The sequence below is a fragment of the Palaemon carinicauda genome, chromosome 28, assembly GCF_036898095.1.
Source record: "Palaemon carinicauda isolate YSFRI2023 chromosome 28, ASM3689809v2, whole genome shotgun sequence".
NCBI classification, from domain to species: Eukaryota; Metazoa; Arthropoda; class Malacostraca; order Decapoda; family Palaemonidae; genus Palaemon; species Palaemon carinicauda.
Window position 1 is genome coordinate 4,770,933 of NC_090752.1, and position 22,970 is coordinate 4,793,902.

Genomic DNA, 22,970 nt, shown 5'->3' on the forward strand with positions numbered 1-22,970 from the left:
ATGTAGCCGTTTCCGATGTGAAACCTATGTTCCTGCTGAAGGCGTGGATCTCACTTACTCTCTTAGCTGTTGCTAGGCATACTAGGAAAAGAGTTTTTAATGTGAGGTCCTTGAAAGAGGCTGATTGGAGCGGTTCAAATCTAGATGACATCAGGAACCTTAGGACCACGTCTAGATTCCAGCCTGGAGTGGACAACCGACGTTCCTTAGAGGTCTCAAAAGACCTAAGGATGTCCTGCAGATCTTTGTTGGAGGAAAGATCCAAGCCTCTGTGGCGGAAAACCGCTGCCAACATACTTCTATAACCCTTGATCGTAGGAGCTGATAGGGATCTAACGTTCCTTAGATGTAACAGGAAGTCAGCAATCTGGGTTACAGTGGTATTGGTTGAGGAAACTGCATTGGCCTTGCACCAGTTTCTGAAGACTTCCCATTTAGATTGATAGACTCTGAGAGTGGATGTCCTCCTAGCTCTAGCAATCGCTCTGGCTGCCTCCTTCGAAAAGCCTCTAGCTCTTGAGAGTCTTTCGATAGTCTGAAGGCAGTCAGACGAAGAGCGTGGAGGCTTGGGTGTACCTTCTTTACGTGAGGTTGACGTAGAAGGTCCACTCTTAGAGGAAGAGTCCTGGGAACGTCGACCAGCCATTGCAGTACCTCTGTGAACCATTCTCTCGCCGGCCAGAGGGGAGCAACCAACGTCAGCCGTGTCCCTTTGTGAGAGGCGAATTTCTGAAGTACCCTGTTGACAATCTTGAACGGCGGGAATGCATACAGGTCGAGATGGGACCAATCCAGCAGAAAAGCATCCACGTGAACTGCTGCTGGGTCTGGAATCGGCGAACAATACAATGGGAGCCTCTTGGTCATCGAGGTAGCGAACAGATCTATGGTTGGCTGACCCCACAGGGACCAAAGTCTGCTGCAAACATTCTTGTGAAGGGTCCACTCTGTGGGGATGACCTGACCCTTCCGGCTGAGGCGATCTGCCATGACATTCATATCGCCCTGAATGAACCTCGTTACCAGCGTGAGCCTTCGATCTTTTGACCAAATGAGGAGGTCCCTTGCGATCTCGAACAACTTCCTCGAATGAGTCCCCCCCTGCTTGGAGATGTAAGCCAAGGCTGTGGTGTTGTCGGAGTTCACCTCCACCACCTTGTTTAGCTGGAGGGACTTGAAGTTCATTAAGGCCAGATGAACCGCCAACAACTCCTTGCAATTGATGTGGAGTGTTCTTTGTTCCTGATTCTATGTTCCCGAGCATTCCTGTCCGTCCAATGTCGCACCCCAGCCCGAGTCTGATGCGTCCGAGAAGAGATGGTGGTCGGGGGTCTGAACAGCTAACGAAAGACCTTCCTTGAGAAGAATGCTGTTCTTCCACCACGTTAGAGTAGACCTGATCTCTTCAGAAACAGGAATTGAGACCGTCTCTAGCGTCATGTCCTTGATCCAGTGAGCAGCCAGATGATACTGAAGGGGGCGGAGGTGGAGTCTCCCTAACTCGATGAACAGGGCCAGCGATGAAAGTGTCCCTCTTAGACTCATCCACTGCCTTACTGAGCATCGGCTCCTTCTCAGCATGCTCAGGATGCATTCTAGGGCTTGGTTGATTCTTGGGGCCGACGGAAAAGCCCGAAAAGCTCGACTCTGAATCTCCATACCCAGGTAAACAATGGTCTGGGATGGGACGAGCTGGGACTTCTCTAAATTGACCAGGAGGCCCAGTTCCTTGGTCAGATCCATAGTCCATCTGAGATTCTCCAGACAGCGACGACTTGTGGGAGCTCTTAAAAGCCAGTCGTCTAAATAGAGGGAGGCTCTGATGTCTGCCAAGTGAAGGAATTTCGCAATATTCCTCATCAGTCGTGTAAACACAAGAGGTGCCGTGCTTAGGCCAAAACACAGGGCTTGGAACTGGTACACAACCTTTCCATAGACGAATCTCAGGAAAGGTTGGGAGTCTGGATGGATGGGGACGTGAAAGTATGCGTCTTTCAGGTCTAACGAGACCATCCAGTCCTCCTGCCTGACCGCTGCTAGGACCGACTTCGTCGTCTCCATAGTGAACGTCTGCTTGGTGACATAAGCATTGAGCGCACTGACGTCCAGCACCGGCCTCCAACCTCCTGTCTTCTTGGCTACCAGGAAGAGACGGTTGTAAAAGCCCGGGGATTGATGGTCCCGGACTATGACCACTGCCTCCTTGTGTAGCAAGAGCGACACCTCTTGTTGCAACGCTAGCCTCTTGTCCTTCTCCTTGTAGTTGGGAGAGAGGTTGATGGGAGATGTAGCTAGAGGGGGATTGCGGCAGAACGGAATTCTGTATCCCTCCCTCAGCCACTTCACAGACTGAGTGTCTGCACCTCTGCTCTCCCAAGCTTGCCAGAAGGTCTTGAGTCTGGCTCCTACAGCTGTCTGGAGAGGAGGAAAGTCAAAACTTGCCTCTTGTGGACTTGGAACCCTTCTTGGGCTTGCCACGGTTACTGTCTGCACGGGTACCTCCTCTGCTGGAGGTTCTGCCACGAAAGGGTGGGATGAACCTGGAAGCAGGAGTATCAACTGCTAGAGGGCGGTAAGGTTTAGACACGAAAGGTAAGGTCTTAGCCTTACGTGCAGAAGAAGCCATGAGGTCATGCGTATCCTTCTGGAGAAGAGAGGCAGTCATCCCCTTAATTAATTCCTCCGGAAACAGACACTTGGACAGAGGAGCAAAAAGTAACTCTGACCTCTGGCAAGGGGTGATACCAGCAGATAAGAAGGAGCACAGATGTTCCCTTTTCTTGAGGACCCCTGATACATAAGAAGCCGCAAGCTCGCCAGACCCATCCCGTATTGCCTTGTCCATGCTGGACATGATCAGCATGGCTGAGTCCTTGTCAGAAGGGGCAGTCTTCCTGCTTAAGGCTCCCAGGCACCAATCGAGGAAGTTGAATATCTCGAAGGCACGAAAGACTCCCCCTAACAAGTGATCAAGATCTGTAGGGGACCAGCAGATCTTCGAACGTCTCATAGCCAACCTGCGGGGAGAGTCAACCAGACTTGAGAAGTCGGCCTGGGCAGAGGCAGGAACCCCCAAGCCAGGTTCCTCTCCCGTGGCATACCAGACGCCCGACTTAGAAGCCAGCTTGGGAGGAGGAAACACAAAAGAGGTCCTTCCCAGTTGCTTCTTGGACTGCAACCAATCCCCCATAACCCTCAAAGCTCTCCTTGAAGATCTGGCAAGAACAAGCTTGGTGAAGGCAGGCGCAGTAGGCTGCAAGCCCAGAGCAAACTCGGAGGGAGGAGAACGAGGGGTTGCAGACACAAAGTGTTCAGGGTACAACTCTCTGAACAAAGCAAGGACTTTGCGGAAGTCTAAGGAGGGTGGCGAATACTTGTGTCCTTCAACATCAGAATGAGGATCATCAAGATGAGCAGCTTCATCCTCAGAAGCCTCCTCACCCGACAGTTGAGCTGTAAGAGGCAAAGGCAGAGCAGCAAGCTGAACGGCTGAATCCTGCAGAACGGGTGCATGCGTACCTGCGGATCCATCATCATGCCTCTGCTGGACAGACTGTGAGCTGGCAACAACAAAAGCAGAGGGCCGGTGTGAGGGAGGGTCTGCGGTGGGCTGAGGAGCATGCGGTGTGGTATGCAGAGCATGCTGTGAGGCATGCGGCTCATGCTGCATGGCATGCGGCTCATGCTGCATGGGATGCGGCTCATGCTGCATGGTATGCGGCTCATGCTGCATGGCATGCGGCTCATGCTGCATGGGATGAGGCTCATGCTGCATGGTATGAGGCTCATGCTGCATGGGATGAGGCTCATGCTGCATGGTATGAGGCTCATGCTGCATGGAATGCGGCTCATGCTGTAAGGTCTGCAGAGCATGCTGCATGGGCTGAGGACTGAGCCACTATGGAGGAGCTCTCACAGGAGGAGGGATGTTAACCTTCTCTGCCTGATAATCCTGCATAAAAGCCGCAAGCTGAGACTGCATAGTCTGCAGCATGGACCACTTAGGGTCTACTGTGGTTGGAGCAGAGGCCTGTTGAGGAACCACTCTACCTCTCTTGGGAGGTGTGCAGTCATCCGATGACTGCGGCGAGTCCGAACTGACCCAGTGGCTACACCTGGGCCGTTGGACTAGCTCTGAAGGGACTTTACGCTTAAGCGGTCGTGAGACCTTAGTCCACCGTTTCCTCCTGGAAACCTCTTCCACAGACGAGGAATGTAAGGGCTCATTCGTCTGGGAGTGGAAGGGACGATCCTTAGCAGATACGTCCGCAACCACTGAGGATACATCTGTGCGCCGATCAAGGCCCGCCGAACCCTTTGGTCCTTCGACATTGCTTCTCCCCTGGGCTTGGGAGCTTGCAAGAGGTCCCGGACTGGGAGGACGACTGGCACGCACAGATGTATCCTCATGCGCAACACTGACACTGACACTATGCACAGCACTAGCACTAACACTTCCCACTGCACTCTTCGCTTTCAGCTCTCTGACATCCGCCAAGAGCTGATTGCGGTCACTAACCAACGACTCCACCTTATCACCGAGAGCCTGAATGGCACGCAACATATCAGCCATTGCAGGCTGAGCACTCGTAGCAGGTTCGGGGGTCACCACCACAGGGGAAGGAAAAGGTTGAGGGGCATGGGGAGAGGAAATAACCAAAGAGCGAGAAGAACTCCTCCTATCTCTCTCCTTCTCTAACCTACGAGTATATCTGAGGAATTCATTAAAATCGAATTCCGAAAGCCCAGCACATTCCCCACATCGATCTTCCAATTGACAGGATTTTCCCCTACAATTGGAACATACGGTGTGAGGATCAACAGAGGCCTTCGGAAGACGCCTATTACAAGCACTAACACTACATCGCCTATATTTAGGAACTTGGGAAGTGTCAGACATCTTGAATTCTAGAAGTAGTCAAAGGGGGAATTCCAAAGTAAAGCAAAGATCGTTAACCAATGAATCAAATTAATACCAAAAGCTTGCTAAGCTAAGGCTAAAGCTTCCTGTACAGCGAAGGCTAAATTTTAGAGCAAATACTTCACCAAATCGTGAACAAAAGACTCCAAAATCAACAGCGTATCCATGTAGGTCTTGCCGGTGGCACGACAGAGGAAAAATTGAGGTCTTGTTGACAAGAAGTACTGGAGTACCTGACCACAGATGGCGCTGGTGAGTACACCCCCACCTGTATAAGCGATCGCTGGCGTATCCCGACCGTAGATTTCTGTCGGGCAACGGAGTTGACAGCTACATGATCATCGGGTAAGATTAATATTGAAAACCGCGAAGTAGCGAGGGTTCACTGTACATTAAAATCTAATGAAGTACTAGTAATTTTATTATACCCACCTCTCTTTCTGTCATATACATAAAAGAACTTCAAGGTGCTATACAGTACTGCACTAACTGCTGAGTTTAAAAATTGCAAATACTGCACTGTATACTGTATATTACTGTAGTAATAACAAGATAGTTGCCTGTATTATGATCATGATGACAACAATAAAAGTAAAACAGTACAGTAATTAAAAAAAAAAACACACAATAGTCACTCGATCACCAACGCTTGCTAACTATTAACTGCTTATGTCATATAATACACATACTATACAGATATTACCAATGAAAATTATTAAAAAAGGCTCTTAAGAAAAATACAGTTCTGTATATGAATATGTAATATTTGAAATGTAGGAAAAAGTTATATCAATATGTGATCAGCAAAATGAAAAGATTCCAGCATTTGCAGGCATTTCATTGTTCTTATAAAAAGCTTAAATAATTTTTATAGAGTAATTTAAGGTTGAAAAATAATGATAATAGAATTTATACACAATTTTTGATAATTTGATAACTTTCTTCTTTGTTGGTGAAAAAATCTACACTTAAAAGAAAAAAAGTTCTTTAAAGGTATCATAACATGGAAACATGAATTATGTTCAAATATCTCAAAAATATTATTCTACAGTATATGCAAATTAAACACCACAAGCAAACAGAAATTAGATTTTCCTCTACAGCAGATAGCTTGTTAAAGTTAATGACAATGTCAACATCAACTTTGTTTCTAATCATGCAATTTTGACTATAGTGTTTTTATCAGAAATTGATAACTTTTATAACTCAAGCTGGATATATTTCATGTTTTCATGATTTCTTTTTAAAAACTTGAAAATTTTCTTATTAATATAAAAGCTGTAGGCAAATAGTTTCTTAACCAAATTGGTATGATGTGGAAATAGCCTATGCTGTATTATCCCCATCACTACCTAACCCCCTCACCTAGTCTTCTCTGATTGCTCCCGTACATCAAAAGAAAATTTTCTTTCAAGTTTAGAGGTCTTCACACAAAATAGTTTCAATTCTAACATAATCTTCCCTAAGAGAGACTTGAGCTAACCCATTCATAACATCATCAGCAATTTAAAGCACAAGGTTGCCCTCGATACGATACAATGGAAGTGGGGACCCCTATTATCAAACAACAAACCCTTTGTAATATTAACACCACAACACACCAATTTAATCTAAGCAAAATACGACTTTGAACAGAACTCTGGAATTGCAGAGTAAAAAGAAAACATGTCGACCTTGCCACTGGCAATAAGTGTATTGTATTGAAAAGGGTGTGCTAAAGCTGTCATTGCTGCCATAAGGGCGCAATACAGTATACTAGATGGGTGAAAGATATGGAAATTAGGGAAAGTGGTAAAATTTACATTTAAAGATAAGAGTTGATATTTTAGCTAGCTTCAAGTAGGAAACTTATGAACCTCTGGTAAAATTCATAGAAACACTTTTATTCCTATCCATCATGTCCATACAAACATTCAGCTCATAAATCTATTGGAAGTCACTTAGTGAAAAAGTTTAACATACCTGTCCTTCTCCAACAAGTAGAGGTTCCTGACTCAGTAGCTCATTCACTTCCCTCTGACGGCTCAAGTGTGAAGAAAGTAAGGACTGAAGGACTTCCAAGTTTTCAATAATCTGTAGGAAAGTATTATTCTATAAGACTTCCAATGCATCTAAACAAATTCATTAAAAGTTTAATTTTGCATTGAGAATATAAAACTGAAGGATACATTACTATATATAGTATGTATATTAGTACCTTACCATGGTAATTTGCATATAGTATTTGTACATTGTAACAAAAAATTTAAAAGTTATTAGTTACTTAGCTTTCCAGGATAAAAAATACATTAAACTTTACACAGTAGCGTAAACAAAAATAAATGCCAAGAACACATTTGGTCTTGGGTAGAATTCAGTTATTTCAATAAAAAATAATTATTGCAAGGAATTGTCAACCAAGGTCTATAGCTTGAATATATTGTTCTTAGCAATCTGGGATTATTCAAAATGTTTTGCATAATTAAAGTGTTCCCAACATCCACCACCAGTACCATAACTAATGCTCAAGTGACTACCATACATTATTCTGAATAATGTGCTTTTAAGAAGCACTAAATAGAACATTACTGAAATGTAAATTTCAAATGTTATTTGTTGACAAATTCTTTATTTTCTATTAATAATATGAAAGATTACAAAAGTAAAAAGGGCATAATTTACAACAGGAAACTTCCAATAACTAAACCATTTGTAGCTTGGTTCTCAAATGGAGTACAGCACTTGGATACTCTGTGATGTAGAGCTATAAGTAGAAAATAATTTCCTTATTACACAGACCAAATTCCTCACACTGATGCATAATGGTCTCAAAATCTCTTGTAGAGCTTTTAAATCTTCTCCAATCAAGTTACTGAAGGAATAGCCATTATGCAACAAGAAAAAAAAAAAGATAAAACTTGGATAAGGCTAACTTGATTAAAAGACCTAGGAAAATAACCCCTTCCTGGACTATGAAGTAGATAGTCGCCCCTTCGACGAATCAAAGGGTAAGAAAAGGGGGCTATAATCAAGTCGTACTCTTCTCCCTAACTATATAGTAGTGAAATCCATGGGTTAAAAAGTCAAAGGGTAGGAAAAGAATCCATATAAAATGCAAAATTCATTTTGAATAACCCTCCCCTCCTCCAATATCTGTATAAAAAAATATGGGAGGGGGAACCCAATCACGGGGGGAAGGGAAGAGCTTGAAGGAAGGGAGAGAACAACATCACTCCAATTATTTGTATTTTCATCAACAATGCCGTGTAAGGGAAAAGTTATGGATTAATTTTTCATTATTATCTCTCCTACTGAGAACAGTCACAAGATACAAAACCATAATACAAAGGATTTGGGAACCAGTTAATTCCACAACCCTGCTTAACATAACTGAAATTAGACAAATTGACTAAAATTGGGTGCTTATGTAAATAAAACATTCAAATTTTAGCCTACTCAAGTAAATGCCCATTGGCTGATATTTTCAGTAGCTAATTATCGAAAGCTGTCAAAATAAAACCTGTGAAGTAGTGAGTAATCAATAGATTAAACATAATTTAAAAGTGGTCAGTAACATAAGCTGGACTTGAAAAAATATAAAATCATGAGTTATTGTATGTAAACACCCATGCTAGAGTTATCTGAAAATCATACCCTAAGGGATCAATACAAAATTAATAATTAAAATGAAAAGGGGTTAAAATGAATCATGAAATTGGGAGAGGTGTCAAATCTAATTACATAAACAGACAAAACAATCTCTGAAAGTGATCTTGAAAAGTAATTAAACCCATCTAATGCATTAATGCTATTGCTAAAAATAGAAGATAACTAAATAACTTGATTACTGATAACCTGATTACTGTTATTTTACAGTAGATGAAGACTTCTCACTTTCTGGCGCTGATTTAGGATCGTGATGGCTTGTCAACAGGAACGAAGACAATGGCTTTCAGCCAGTTAGTATGCCAGCAGCATTGTCTCTAGATTAGTAATGGTTCTCGGTGATGAAATATCGATTGCCAGATAATTTTAGCATTGAAGGTACTGTGACAAGTTTAATAGTGCCTGAACTTGTGGGTTTCCTTTTACAAGCACTATTATTTGTGCTTTACACATTGAAACAATAGCTTTAAAGCAGGGGAGACAATATTTCTTTGGTAATTTATGTCATATGGGATTTCCTGTTCTAGTCTTTTACAGGAATAATAATAAGAAAGCTTAATCAAATATACTACAAAAATGAGAAGCATAATATGTAGGCAAGAGTCCACAAAAAGTAGTTATGTGGAACAATGCTACAAGAGGTGAAACTTTATTTTGTTTTGTAAGTATATGTTTAAACTGTGCCTTGGAAGAAAAGAAAAAGCTTAATCTATAGTTAAAGTGATGGTTTAACTTTAGATATATTCAAGCTATATTAGCAGAGAAATGTTTTTACAACTTATTTTAATAATGAGAGTTAAAATGGTTTGCAGACATAATTGAAAAATTGAATGGTGTAAAAGCATTTTTGTCATTAAGAAAGAATAGCCAGCAACATATAAATGTACATAGATGATTACACTGTATCAGATGTTTTTGGAAACAAAGATACTATGAAAATTACAGTAAAAATTAATGGAAAATATTTTAAAAAGATATCAAAAGTATTTAAGAAGCAGAATAAGCAAGATGGAGCATTAACATACTCTGGATAGAGATGTTGTGTAAGTTTACAAAAAAGTAATTGATAAAGATTTATTGTCCATTTTTATCTTTCACTTGGTAATCAAGAGGATAAATGGGGACAATTCCTATTGTTTCATTTTTCTTTTAAATATAAATCCCATTTACCTCCATTATTAACCCTAAAGAAATAATGCATAATTGTAGGCCGTGAATCATATGACCAAAAGTAAATTTTCTTTAGCTTTTACCATCTGTCATACAAATACATAAGCTACAATTTACAATATAAAAATCAATAAGCATACTATACTTGCACATCATTTTGAAAACAGATCATTCCCATCCTTAAATAAGCACCAATATTACCTCCGCTAATAGAGTATTTAGCCACTACAGTACTACATGACAGGCAAAGTATGGAACAGCCCCTAGACATTTTACAACATACTCAACAAAAATGTTATTTTTATAATAAAATAAATTTTTGAATATACTTACCCGGTGATTATATAAGCTGCAACTCTGTTGCTCGACAGAAAACTCTACGTTAAAAATCCGCCAGCGATCGCTATGCAGGTAGGGGGTGTACTTCAACAGCGCCATCTGTCGTGCAGGTACTCAGTACTCAATGTAAACAAAGAACTCAATTTTCTCCTCGGTCCACTGCGTCTCTATTGGGGAGGAAGGGAGGGTCCTTTAATATATAATCACTGGGTAAGTATATTCAAAAATTTATTTTATTATAAAAATAACATTTTTCAATATTTAACTTAGCCGGTGATTATATAAGCTGATTCACACCCAGGGGGGTGGGTAGAGACCAGCAATAAATGTTTACATTATTATGAGCTAAGGATTTTTTATTTCATTTTAGCAGTTATCAAAATAACAAACTTAAAATAAATGAGTACCTGGTAAGGAAGTCGACTTGAACAATTACTCTGCCTTTTTAAGTACGTCTTCCTTACGGAGCCTCGCGATCCTCTTAGGATGCTGAGCGACCCCTAGGAGCTGAAGTATCAAGGGTTGCAACCCATACAACAGGACCTCATCAAAACCTCTAATCTAGGCGCTTCTCAAGAAATGACTTTGACCACCCGCCAAATCAAGTAGGATGCGAAAGGCTTCTTAGCCTTCCGGACAACCCAAAAAAACAACAATAAAAACATTTTAAGAGAAAGATTAAAAAGGTTATGGAATTAGGGAATTGTAGTGGTTGAGCCCTCACCCACTACTGCACTCGTTGCTACGAATGGTCCCAGAGTGTAGCAGTTCTCGTAAAGAGACTGGACATTCTTAAGATAAAAAGACGCGAACACTGACTTGCTTTTCCAATAGGTTGCGTCGATTATACTTTGCAGAGATCTATTTTGTTTAAAGGCCACGGAAGTTGCGACAGCTCTAACTTCGTGTGTCCTTACCTTCAGCAAAGCTTGGTCTTCCTCATTCAGATGGGAATGAGCTTCTCGTATTAACAGTCTGATAAAATAGGATAAAGCATTCTTTGACATAGGCAAAGATGGTTTCTTAACTGAACACCATAAAGCTTCAGACGGGCCTCGTAATGGTTTAGTTCGTTTTAAATAGAACTTAAGAGCTCTTACAGGGCATAAGACTCTTTCTAGTTCATTTCCAACCATACGATAAGTTTGGAATATCGAACGATATTGGCCAAGGCCGAGAAGGCAGCTCGTTTTTGGCTAGAAAACCAAGTTGTAGAACATGTAGCCGTTTCGGATGAGAATCCGATGTTCTTGCTGAAGGCATGAATCTCACTGACTCTTTTAGCTGTGGCTAAGCATACCAGGAAAAGAGTCTTTAAGGTGAGATCTTTCAGGGAGGCTGATTGTAGCGGTTCGAACCTGTCTGACATAAGGAATCTTAGTACCACGTCTAAATTCCAACCAGGTGTAACCAAACGACGCTCCTTCGTGGTCTCAAAAGACTTAAGGAGGTCCTGTAGATCTTTATTGTTGGAAAGATCTAAGCCTCTGTGACGGAAGACTGATGCCAACATGCTTCTGTAACCCTTGATAGTGGGAGCTGAAAGAGATCGTTCTTTCCTCAGATATAAGAGGAAGTCAGCTATTTTGAGTTACAGAGGTACTGGTCGAGGATACGGATACTGACTTGCACCAGTTTCGGAAGATTTCCCACTTCGATTGGTAGACTCTAAGGGTGGATGTTCTCCTTGCTCTAGCAATCGCTCTGGCTGCCTCCTTCGAAAAGCCTCTAGCTCTCGAGAGTCTTTCGATAGTCTGAAGGCAGTCAGACGAAGAGCGTGGAGGCCTTGGTGTACCTTCTTTACGTGTGGCTGACGTAGAAGGTCCACCCTTAGGGGAAGTGTTCTGGGAACGTCTACTAGCCATCGAAGTACCTCGGTGAACCATTCTCTCGCGGGCCAGAGGGAAGCAACTAGCGTCAACCTTGTCCCTTCGTGAGAGGCGAACTTCTGCAGTACCTTGTTGACAATCTTGAACGGAGGGAATGCATATAGATCTAGATGTGACCAATCTAGGAGAAAGGCATCTATATGAACTGCTGCTGGGTCCGGGATTGGTGAGCAAAATATTGGGAGCCTCTTGGTCATCGAGGTTGCGAAGAGATCTATGGTTGGCTGGCCCCAGGTGGCCCAAAGTCTCTTGCATACATCCTTGTGGAGGGTCCATTCTGTTGGAATTATTTGTCCCTTCCGACTGAGACAATCTGCCATGACATTCAAGTTGCCTTGGATGAACCTCGTTACTAGTGATATGTCTAGACCTTTTGACCAGGTGAGGTCCCTTGCGATCTCGTACAACGTCAGAGAGTAGGTCCCTCCTTGCTTGGAGATGTACGCCAAAGCCGTGGTGTTGTCCGAGTTCACCTCCACCACTTTGCCTTGAAGGAGAGACCTGAAGCTTTACCAGGCCAGACGTACTGCCAGTAGCTCCTTGCAGTTGAAATGCATTGTCCTTTGACTCGAGTTCCATAATCCCGAGCATTCCCGACCGTCTAATGTCGCACCCCAGCCTACGTCCGATGCGTCCGAGAAGAGAACGTGGTTGGGAGTCTGAACAGTCAGGGGAAGACCCTCTCTTAGGTTGATATAGTCCTTTCACCAAGTCAGACAAGACTTTATCTTTTCGGAAACCGGGATCGAGACCGCTTCTAGCGTCTTGTCCTTTTTCCAGTGAAAAGCTAGATGGTATAGAAGAGGACGGAGGTGTAGTCTTCCTAGTGACACAAATTGATCCACGGATGACAGCGTCCCTACCAGACTCATCCACAGCCTGACTGAGCAGCGTTCCTTCTTCAGCATCTTCTGGATGGATAGCAGGGCTGGGGGCTGATCGTCTTGTTCAGCAACGTCCTCATCAGAGGGTTCCTCATCCGAAACTGATGAGGAAACGGCAACGGAGTGGGCAACGTCTGACTCGCTGAATCCGGTCGCACTGGTGGATGCGTGACGGAGCCGGACGCAATATCATGGAACTGCTGCACAGTCTGTGAACTGTCAACAACCATGGGTGCGCGAGGAAGTACAGCGTCAACCCGAAACTGTATAGACCGTCTGGGTTGTGCAGTCAACACCCTACCGGGTTGCTGAGGTTGACGCACTGCGTCACAACAAGTCACCTCTGCTGGTTGTTGAACGTCCTGAACGTCAACAACCACCTCCGAGCGTCGCTTAACGTCAACGTGCGGCTGGCAACCCACACTGGGTCGCATCGGTGGAGGAACCACCTCAACTGGCAGACGCGAGTAGGTTACCTCAGCGTCAACAGGGCGCACAACCGACCGGTTGGAAGGTTGTTGGCCAGAAGGTTCTTCTCCGCATTTAAGTCCTCTATCAAGGACGCAAGCTTGGACTGCATGTCTTGCAGCAAAGCCCATTTAGGGTCTACGGGAGCAGGTGTGGCAACAGACGGGGTTAGCGACTGAGGCGGAACCGTTTACCATCCCTGAAAGCCTTGTTATGCGTGACATAATAGTACAGCAAAACTTCAAAGGCTCGACAACAGCTGAGAAGTTGACCTGTAAACAACTTGGAGCGTCTCCTGGCTAGGCGCCAGGGAGAGTCTACCAGAATTGAGAAGTCTATCTGGGCAGAGGCATGAACTCCCAAGCCGAGAACTTCTCTCGTGTCATATCAGACTCTCGCTCTATAAACCAGTTTAAAAGAAGGGAAAGCAAAGGCTGTATCCCCCAAACTCCTCCTGGTGAAAAAACCAGTCGCCTAGCCAACGTAACGCTCTCTAGGAGAGCGAGAGAGCACTAGCTTAAAAACAACGGCTTCGAAGTAGCTAGGCCTAGTGTAAGTTCTGACGTATAGGCGAACGAGGAGCAGCAGTTACAAGATCCGGACGAAGATCCTTAAAAAAATCATCATGATTTAATTAAAGTCCATAGGAGGCTAAGCAGCTTAAGGCTCCTCTCCATCTGACAGAGTCCTCAAGGGAATATCAGTAGGAGGGAGAACAGCAACTTCCTCATCTACAGGAACCTTGTCCGATAAAAGCTGAGTCTCTCACTGGTGCATTAGTAGCGGACCAGAACGCAACGTCATGTAACTGCTTGACAGTCTGTGAACTGTCAACAACTGAACTGTCAACCACAATAGGTGCGTGAGGACGTACAGTGTCCACTGGAGACTGCTTTGACTGCCTAGAATGAGCAGTCAAAACAACTCTAGAATGCGGAGGTTGACGCACCGCGTCAAAACAAAACAACTTAGACTGTTGTTGTACCTCGCGAACGTCAACGGAAGTTTCCGTGCGTCGCTGAACGTCAACATGCGGCTGGCAGGGTACACTGGAACGCATGGGTGGCGGGACTCTCTCAGCTGGAGTGCGGCAGAAGGTTGCCTCAGCGTCCACAGGACGCACAACCGTGGTTGGTTGTAGGCTAGAGGTTGGTGCAGCGTCAACCTTCTCCGCACGAAAGTCCTGCATCAATGACGTTAACTGAGACTGCATGGTCTGCAGCAAAGACCACTTAGGGTCTACAGGAGCAGGTGCGGCAATAGACGGTGTGACTGCCTGATGCGGTACCGCTTTGCCTCTCTTAGGAGGTGAGCAGTCGTCGGAAGACTGTAGCGAGTCCGAACTGACCCAGTGGCTACAACTGGGCCATTGGACTTACGCGGAAGGGACCGACTTGCGCTTAAGAGGCCGCGAGACCTTGGTCCATGGTTTCTTACGAGAAACCTCTTCCGCAGATGAGGAATAAATGGGCTCTCTCGTCTTTGTGTGGGTGGGGCGATCTTGGGTAGATACGCCCGAAACCACGGAGGGAACGTCTGTTCGCTGATTAAAGCCTCTCGAACCCTTTGGTTGTACGACATTGCTTCTCCCCTGGGCTTGGGAGCTTGCAAGAGGTCCCGGACTGGGAGGACGACAGGCACGAACAGACGAACCCTCGGACGCAACACTGTAACACTTTGCGCCTCGGACGTAACACTGTAACACTTTGCGTATACAGTGAACCCTCGCTACTTCGCGGTTCGACAATCGCGGATTCACCACTTCGCGGGGTTTTCCCATAACCCATATATATATACATATCGCGGATTTTCCGGAAAATTCGAAAATACCGCGAAATCTGAAGACAACCAAATACGATATTTTGTTACCTGTAATTCCATTAATACTGTAATTAGTAATATCTGCTCTTACTGATTGTTCATTGCATTACATATGATATATAATTCAGCACAGAAAGAAATAAAACACGAAAAGAGAATGTGATCATACGATAATTCAGTACGTAGTAAAATTAAATCGAACATGAAACGCAAATCAGATGCAGTCATACCATATTAGAATGGTGTGTACTGTAATGGATGTGCTTCTTTTCCATGAATCTTTTGTATGTATACGTACGTAGTACAGTACTGCATCCAATAATATTCTTTGTTGCAAAAATCACATTTCGAATACTGTAAGCGTACGAGAGAGAGAGAGAGAGAGAGAGAGAGAGAGAGAGAGAGAGAGAGAGAGAGAGAGAGAGAGAGAGGCGTAAAATAGCGTACGTAAATTTTTATTATTATTGTTATTATTATTATTATTGTTGTTGTTGTTAATAAAATTATTATTGTTATTATTATTATCATTATTATTATTATTATTACTGTACAGTATTATTATCATTATTTATTATTATTACGGTATTGTACTTAATCTACGTACGTTCATTATGCGCGGGGCATCTTCTATGAGTAACCAACGCATCATAGTACTGTAAGACGGGTTGTGATTGGTTCAAGCGCTGATAGATGACGAATCAAAACTCAAGTTTTGTTATCTAGCCTGTGATTGGTGTTTTGCCCGCATCTTCTACCCGCAGCATCAAAGTTCTCGCGGGGCTGGATCGTTCACTTTCTCTTTCCGCGTATCGCTGAGTAGACGTTCTTAAGTTTGTGAAGTTTAATCTGTGCTGTGTGCGACTGTTTTAAGTTGAACTTTTTGTTGAACTTTCTGTTAAATCCTACTGTACAATGCCTCCCAAGCGTTCTGCTTCTAGTAAGGCTGGTAGTGAGCCTAAACGCCACCGAAGGATGATGACGATAGCTGAGAAGGTTACGCTTCTCGACATGTTAAAAGATGGTAGAAGTTACGCGGCCGCCGGCCGCCATTTTGGCATCAACGAATCCACCGTTCGCTATATCAAAAAGGACGAGGCGAACATTAGAAAGACTGCTGCAATCACCTTTAGCAGATCAGCGAAGCGAGTCGTTACAACGCGTAATAAAACGATCGTACGCATGGAAGGTGCTTTAGCTGTGTGGATTGCCGACTGCCGGAAGAAGAACATAGCGTTGAATATGAACACCATCCAAACAAAGGCTTTGAGCTTATATGAGAATTTTGCTGCAAAGGAACCTAAAGACGACGACGGCAACCATGCTGAAGATGATGATGATGCAGATGATCCTCAACCAGGGACATCCACTGATTCCCAGCCTCAGAAACGTTTTTCCGCAAGCAAAGGATGGTTCGCGAAGTTTCAGAAACGCTTCGCCCTGAAAAGCGTTTCCCTGCATGGGGAGTCTGCTTCCGCTGACACTGCCGCTGCTGAAACTTACGTGAACCAGACTTTCAAGAACATTATCGCTGAAGGTGGATACAAGCCGGAACAAGTGTTTAATATGGATGAAACCGGCTTGTTTTGGAAGAGAATACCGTCGCAAACTTTCCTGTTCAAAGAGGAAGCTAAAGCCTCTGGCTTTAAGGCATTCAAGGATCGCGTTACCCTCGTGATGTGTGGCAATGCTGCTGGATTTTTGTTAAAGCCGGGGCTTATTTATAAGTCGAAAAATCCTCGCGCTTTGAAAAATAAAAATAAGAATCTCCTTCCCGTGTACTGGATGCATAATCAAAAAGCATGGATTACGAAGATGCTGACCTCCAACTGGTTCCACCAGTGTTTCATCCCGCAAGTCCATGAATATCTCTTAGAGAAGGGCTTGCCATTCAAGATCCTTCTCCTTATGGATAACGCTGGTGGACACGCAACTGACCTGTCGCGTGAGGGCGTTCAGGTTGAGTTCCTGCCACCCAACACCACGTCATTAATTCAACCGATGGACCAGGGGGTTATCAGGGCGTTCAAGGCCCTCTACACGAAGAATACCTTGGCGGACCTCGTTGCGTGTGTGGATGCTGCCCAAGATGACGAGGATGAAGATTTCAACTTGAAGGCGTACTGGCGGCAGTACACCATAGCCACGTGCCTGCAGAATATTCAAAAGGCACTTCAAGAGATGAAACCTGCAACCGTGAATGCGAGCTGGAAGAAGCTGTGGCCCGATATTGTTTATGACGACAAGGGATTTACTCCGTCGGAAATCCAACACTCTGCAATACGGAAATCTGTGCAGTTGGCTGCCATAATTGGAGGTGACGGGTTTGGCGACATGACGACTGAAGACGTCGACGAGTTGTTGGACTGCCATTCCCAGCCCCTAACTGACGCAGACCTCGAAGACCTGACGAAATCGGCAAGTGAGGAAGAGAGTGAGGGTACCCAGGAAGAGACCCAAGAAAATGTCGAAGAAACGGGCTTAACATTAGAACGGCTTGCCAAGTTCTGCAACCATATGAAGGAGGCGAAAGAAATGTTACAAGAGTGGGACGAGGATATGGTTCGCTCGATGCAATTCTGCAACAAGATCGATGAAGACATGACTCCCTACAAAATGCTCTTGGATCGAAAAAAGAAGCAGCGGCAACAACTTCCGATCACAATGTTCTTCCAGCCTCGCAAAAAAGAGCCAGTTCCCCCTGCTAGTACGCCTTCGGAAGAAATTGAAGAAGTTTCCCAGGAAGAAGTTGAAGAGGTGTCCCAGGAAAAGACACCTCCGTCTGAAGAGACGTAAAATACTATCATTGACTGCACAGTAGAACACATCATCAGCTTCATCATCATCATTTCTACTGTGCAGCAAATTCATCGCCATCACCATTCAAGTTTTTCTTCAACTTCTTTCGTGGTGAGTACAGTAACAATCTTTATTTTTTACTTTAACCTGTTTTATAGTTTAGTAATGTACGTACTGTATGCATTAAGTTAAAGGGAAGGTTTTAAAAGTCTACATGTTGTAACCTATCATATTTTTTTTGTTTAAAATTTACATTTATGTACGTAAAACAATCTCTCTCTCTCTCTCTCTCTCTCTCTCTCTCTCTCTCTCTCTCTCTCTCTCTCTCTCTCTCTCTCTCTCAAATTGTTTTCCTGCTTTGCTACGTACAAGTACTGTATAATTTATATTTGTAAGGTAACATATTTTGTAAATGCTTTTACTGTAAATACTGTATGTACTGTATCATTATTTATCACTATCATCATGCGCGTTAAATGCCTTGTTTGTTCTGAGCGTGGTTGTTTACTGAGCGTACACGCCGTCGTTTCAGGCGGCGTCATAAAGAAAAAGATTTCATTTGGAAGTCCTAAGAAAAATACGTAAACTAAAACATTGGTAATAAAAAAATCAACATACAGTACTGTATAATCAATATAATCGATGCAAAAACTAACCTATACATATATGTGTACACTAAATGAGTTTGTTTCTTCATTATGATCAGAGATGAACGTAAACAAAACATTGGTTGCCATTTTTTATCGTGCTTTTTAGGTGTTTAGGAAACGCATGATATAAAATCGCCTTTAATATTTGTGCCTGTTTTAGTTTAGGGTGCTGTAGTACATGCATTAAGTGTTCTGTACATTAAAGGGTGGTTTGTTAACAGTACTACGTACAAGGGAAGGTTTTAAAAGTCCGAATATACATGTTAAATAAATAGGTAAATATGCTGTCACTACTTCGCGGATTTTCACCTATCGCGCCCGCGTCTGGAACCTATCTACCGCGATAAACGAGGGTTCACTGTATCACTTTATCACTTCGATTTTCTGTTTTGCACTTATTTCTACCTGAAACACGCAATTCTACCCTTCATTAAAAGGTAGTAATTGCGAAATAAGTCGTATAATGCAAGCTCATAATACCAGCAAAAAACAGAAAACATATTTTAAGATAAAAAGAAAAATCAGTGGCTGGGAAAGAGACTAAACACTAGTTCATATAACTACGTTTTCAATCTCTAACCGCACATAGCCTGGGGACGAGAATAAAAACCTAAAAACGTTTTATCCTTCCTCCCCGTACAGAGACTAGGGACGAGAGTAACACGAGAACAACGTTACCCGCTTGAACGGAACGTTTACTCTCCTCTCTCTCCCTCCGTCTCTATCTCTCTCTCTCTTTCTCTCTTGATTTCGCACCTAAGAGAAGAGCCCAATTATATATCGTCAAAAAAACATGTTATTTGACTAAAGGAAAAAACTGAAAGGTTTTTCAAATAAAAAGTTCCTTTAAATTAGAATTTAAAACATTTAAGCTAAGAAAGAATGAACAAAACGTCAGAATCGATTTACTCTTACTGCAAAGTGAAACCGTGATACACTCTCTCTCTATCGTAACGATAGAGCGCATGTTGAACGTCCTGAACGTCAACAACTGCGTAGCATAAAAAACTAAACGTTAGTTCATCTTTGAAAACAGTACGAAGACTATCAAAGAAAATCTTTCATAAAATATTACATTTAAAAAGTTTTAAATCCTTAGCTCTTTAAAAGCTAATTACGATATAAAGGGCTCAACGTTGATTAACTTCGGTTTCCAAGTTAGGACCGCCTACTCTCAGGAAAGGTCTATATAAACAAAACATTAAAATTATTTTTATATGTTTATAATAAATGGAAAGTTAATCGAAGAGGCCTAATAAAGGCGGAGAGATATAAAATATATAGAGGAAAATCTATAACGTGATATAATTACTAAAAGCCTAAACATACTTCCGTCTAAGGGAAGGGTCGGGCATTTAAAAGTGAAAGAAAGTCCATACTATCTTTGTCACCATAATTAAATCTATCCAAAACGAGTTCAAGTTTTGAGATGAAGATAAAACACCTGCATAGCGAAAGCTCAAAACTAGAATAGTGTACTTCACCAATAGTTGTGAAAACAAATCCAGTTAGCACAGCGAATTAGTAGGTCTTGCCGGTAGCCCGACAGAGAGAAAATTGAGTTCTTCGTTTACATTGAGTACTGAGTACCTGCACGACAGATGGCGCTGTTGAAGTACACCCCCTACCTGCATAGCGATCGCTGGCGGATTTTTAACGTAGAGTTTTCTGTCGAGCAACAGAGTTGCAGCTTATATAATCACCGGCTAAGTTAAATATTGAAAAATATGTTTTTTCAAAGCACTACAAACTGAAAATACAAAGCATATGAAAAAACTAAAACTTTTTAACTAGCAAAACATCTAAACTTCATATTGACAGTACCAGAACAGGCTCTTCTGATTCGAACGACCACACCTTAACACAGCGACCTATATGGGACTCCAGAAGAGAGCAAAGAGTCTCCAAATCACTCATTTGCTGCATGGGGAAATGTTGAAAAGACTATTTTATAAACTATTGTTCCTTAATGCTGATCGTAACAATAGAAAGCATTAACTAAACCCAGTAAATCCTATATATCTAGTTTATGTTATCATTAAACAAAAACTACAATCTAGAAGCAATAAAATAAATTACAAAGAACAGATGAATTATACCCTACTGTCCTGTTCCCTACGCAGCGATTGTAGTGCTTGGCAACGGTGCAAATGGGAGTCAAGAAGACTGATATACTCCTCTTCAGGACCAATCTGCTGCGTGCAAAGATTAACAATTCTGCTTATATTCACCAACTATCAAAAAATCATGTTGCAAAAAATTCAGGTTTCCAACTAACTTGAAGTATAATTTGCTAAAAACATACGCAAAAAACAATAAGAAAAATCATCAAGACAATTAAATGAGTTGGTTAATATTATACTTGAGTGTACTATACTCAAAATTACAACTATGATGGTAAGTTATAAATGTGAAAGGATGCAAGTTATTTCATTCCCCAGGGGACAATTCTTAAACAAACAATGACCAATATACATTATTAACGTAAAATGCAATCTCATGCAATGAGTGATGCCTTGCTTTAAACTGTTGCTTGTAAAGATTACATATACATATATTTATACTTACAATGTGAGCCACAACTTTGGACCTTAAAAATTAACAAGGTAAACCACTATAAACCTAGGATGCTGGGATCAGCTTAAGATAGTCATAACACATCTTTTATGATATAATATTAGAAACAAGTTGATATACCCCACTGATGGGAATGGAAAAATTCTGTGTAGTCAAAAGGAATTAACTTCATTATGTTTCTCTTTAGGACAGCACAATATATAAAATACTCTTCAATGTGATAAACACAGGCAGCCAACAAAGTAATTTAAAGGAAAAATCTTTAATGAGCACATATGCAAAAATTAGGGATTAACACTGTCAGAAAGATGTAAATAATTAAATAAACTAACACAATTAAGTTGGTATGACAAATTCAAGCATACAAACCATAATCAAATTATTACGTATCATATATGGTCTCTATTTTGAAGATACCGTATATACTCGTGTAATGTTCGATTTTTTAAGCCCTATTTTTCAGTTAAAAAAGTAAGGGTCGAACATTACACGAGATATATATTTGAAAAAGTAAAAATTTCTGGCCCACCGGTAGGTAAACATAAGCTAGGCCTACGCAAACATTACCCTTGCTATGCTACCTACAGGTAGGTAATCGTAGGCTATGCTTACACGTATATAAGGCTACCTACCGGTAGGCAAACATAGGCTAGGCCTATATATACAGTACTAACCATGTTCATTTAACACCACGCATATTAGCATGGATTATATTTCCTAAACCATCATAAATAGTTTTTTCCGCTACGAGTAATGACTTTACCATAACGCAGCAGGTATGAAGCTAGCAAACAGTCGGGTTGCGTATGTTATAACGTGATATGGTTAATGAAAAAATAATAATTTTTAAATAACTAAATAATATGATATCCTATATGTTATTATTATCGTAATTAATACTAGCATTAAAATTACTGAAAGGTTAGCGAGAGAAAAAGTTGCTAACAACGCAACCAATACTCGATGTTTACATTTTCTCAGCTGTGCTCGTATGGTTAAAAGTTGGAATTATTCCTCGAATTTATCATTTATGCCATTTTTGTAGATATGCCAATAATATAAACAGGAAAAATTGTTTCATTACTTTCATTATACATTTATATATTATTGTAAATCATTTCATGTATGTCAGTGGTTATTGCACCTCAACCTAGGCTAACCTACTGATAAACCAGACATAGAATTCAAGGTGTGATTTTTGTAACGGTAGTATAAGACGACCCCCCATTTTTAATGGTTAAATTTTCTAATATAGGGTCGTCTTATACGCGGAAATATACGGTAATTGATATTAATAATAAACCCAAAAATATTTTCTTAATTGAATCCACATTTTTTTTCTCCAAGTTCGAACGCTAGTTTCGGTGACTAGCGTTCGATAACTCCAAACATTTTTGCGGCTTGAACGTTATTTATCGTTTCAGCGGCTGCAATAACTTGAAGCTTGAATTTTGCAGTAAATTTTTCATATTTCTTGGTAGACATCTTGATGGGTTATGAGTAAATTCTTATTCATATATACTGTGATGAAAAAAAAAAAAGATTAGCATAACGGTTAATTATAATTACCGTAATTACCAGCAATTACTGGTAGTGATAATTTGTTACGCAAAACGATTAACTAATTTTGCTTGCTACTTGTAGTGTTTGCTTGTTTTTGAAAGCTATTAGGCGGTGATGATAATCGGCTGTTTGCAACTAAAGTGTTCGTTAGAAAATGTACGCTGAATACTCAATTGTTATTGTAAACAGATGTTAGTATTTAGTTGTTGTTCCGATTTGTTTTATACAATTGTTTGTCGCACTTAGG

The 22,970-nt window shown here is 41.8% G+C and overlaps 1 protein-coding gene across 7 annotated transcripts in view; it reads right to left on the reverse strand.

The window, feature by feature from the left end:
• LOC137621433 (IQ domain-containing protein E-like) overlaps positions 1–22,970 on the reverse strand; it is a 104,547-nt gene that overhangs the window by 18,420 nt on the left and 63,157 nt on the right. For all 7 annotated transcript variants that reach the window (XR_011040231.1, XM_068351728.1, XM_068351730.1 and 4 more), the window contains one exon: positions 6,884–6,994. Coding sequence is in view for 6 of the 7 variants with exons in the window: in XM_068351728.1 (XP_068207829.1) it covers positions 6,884–6,994 (111 nt within the window). In the remaining variant the exon portion in view is untranslated. The remainder of the gene's footprint in view (positions 1–6,883; positions 6,995–22,970) is intronic.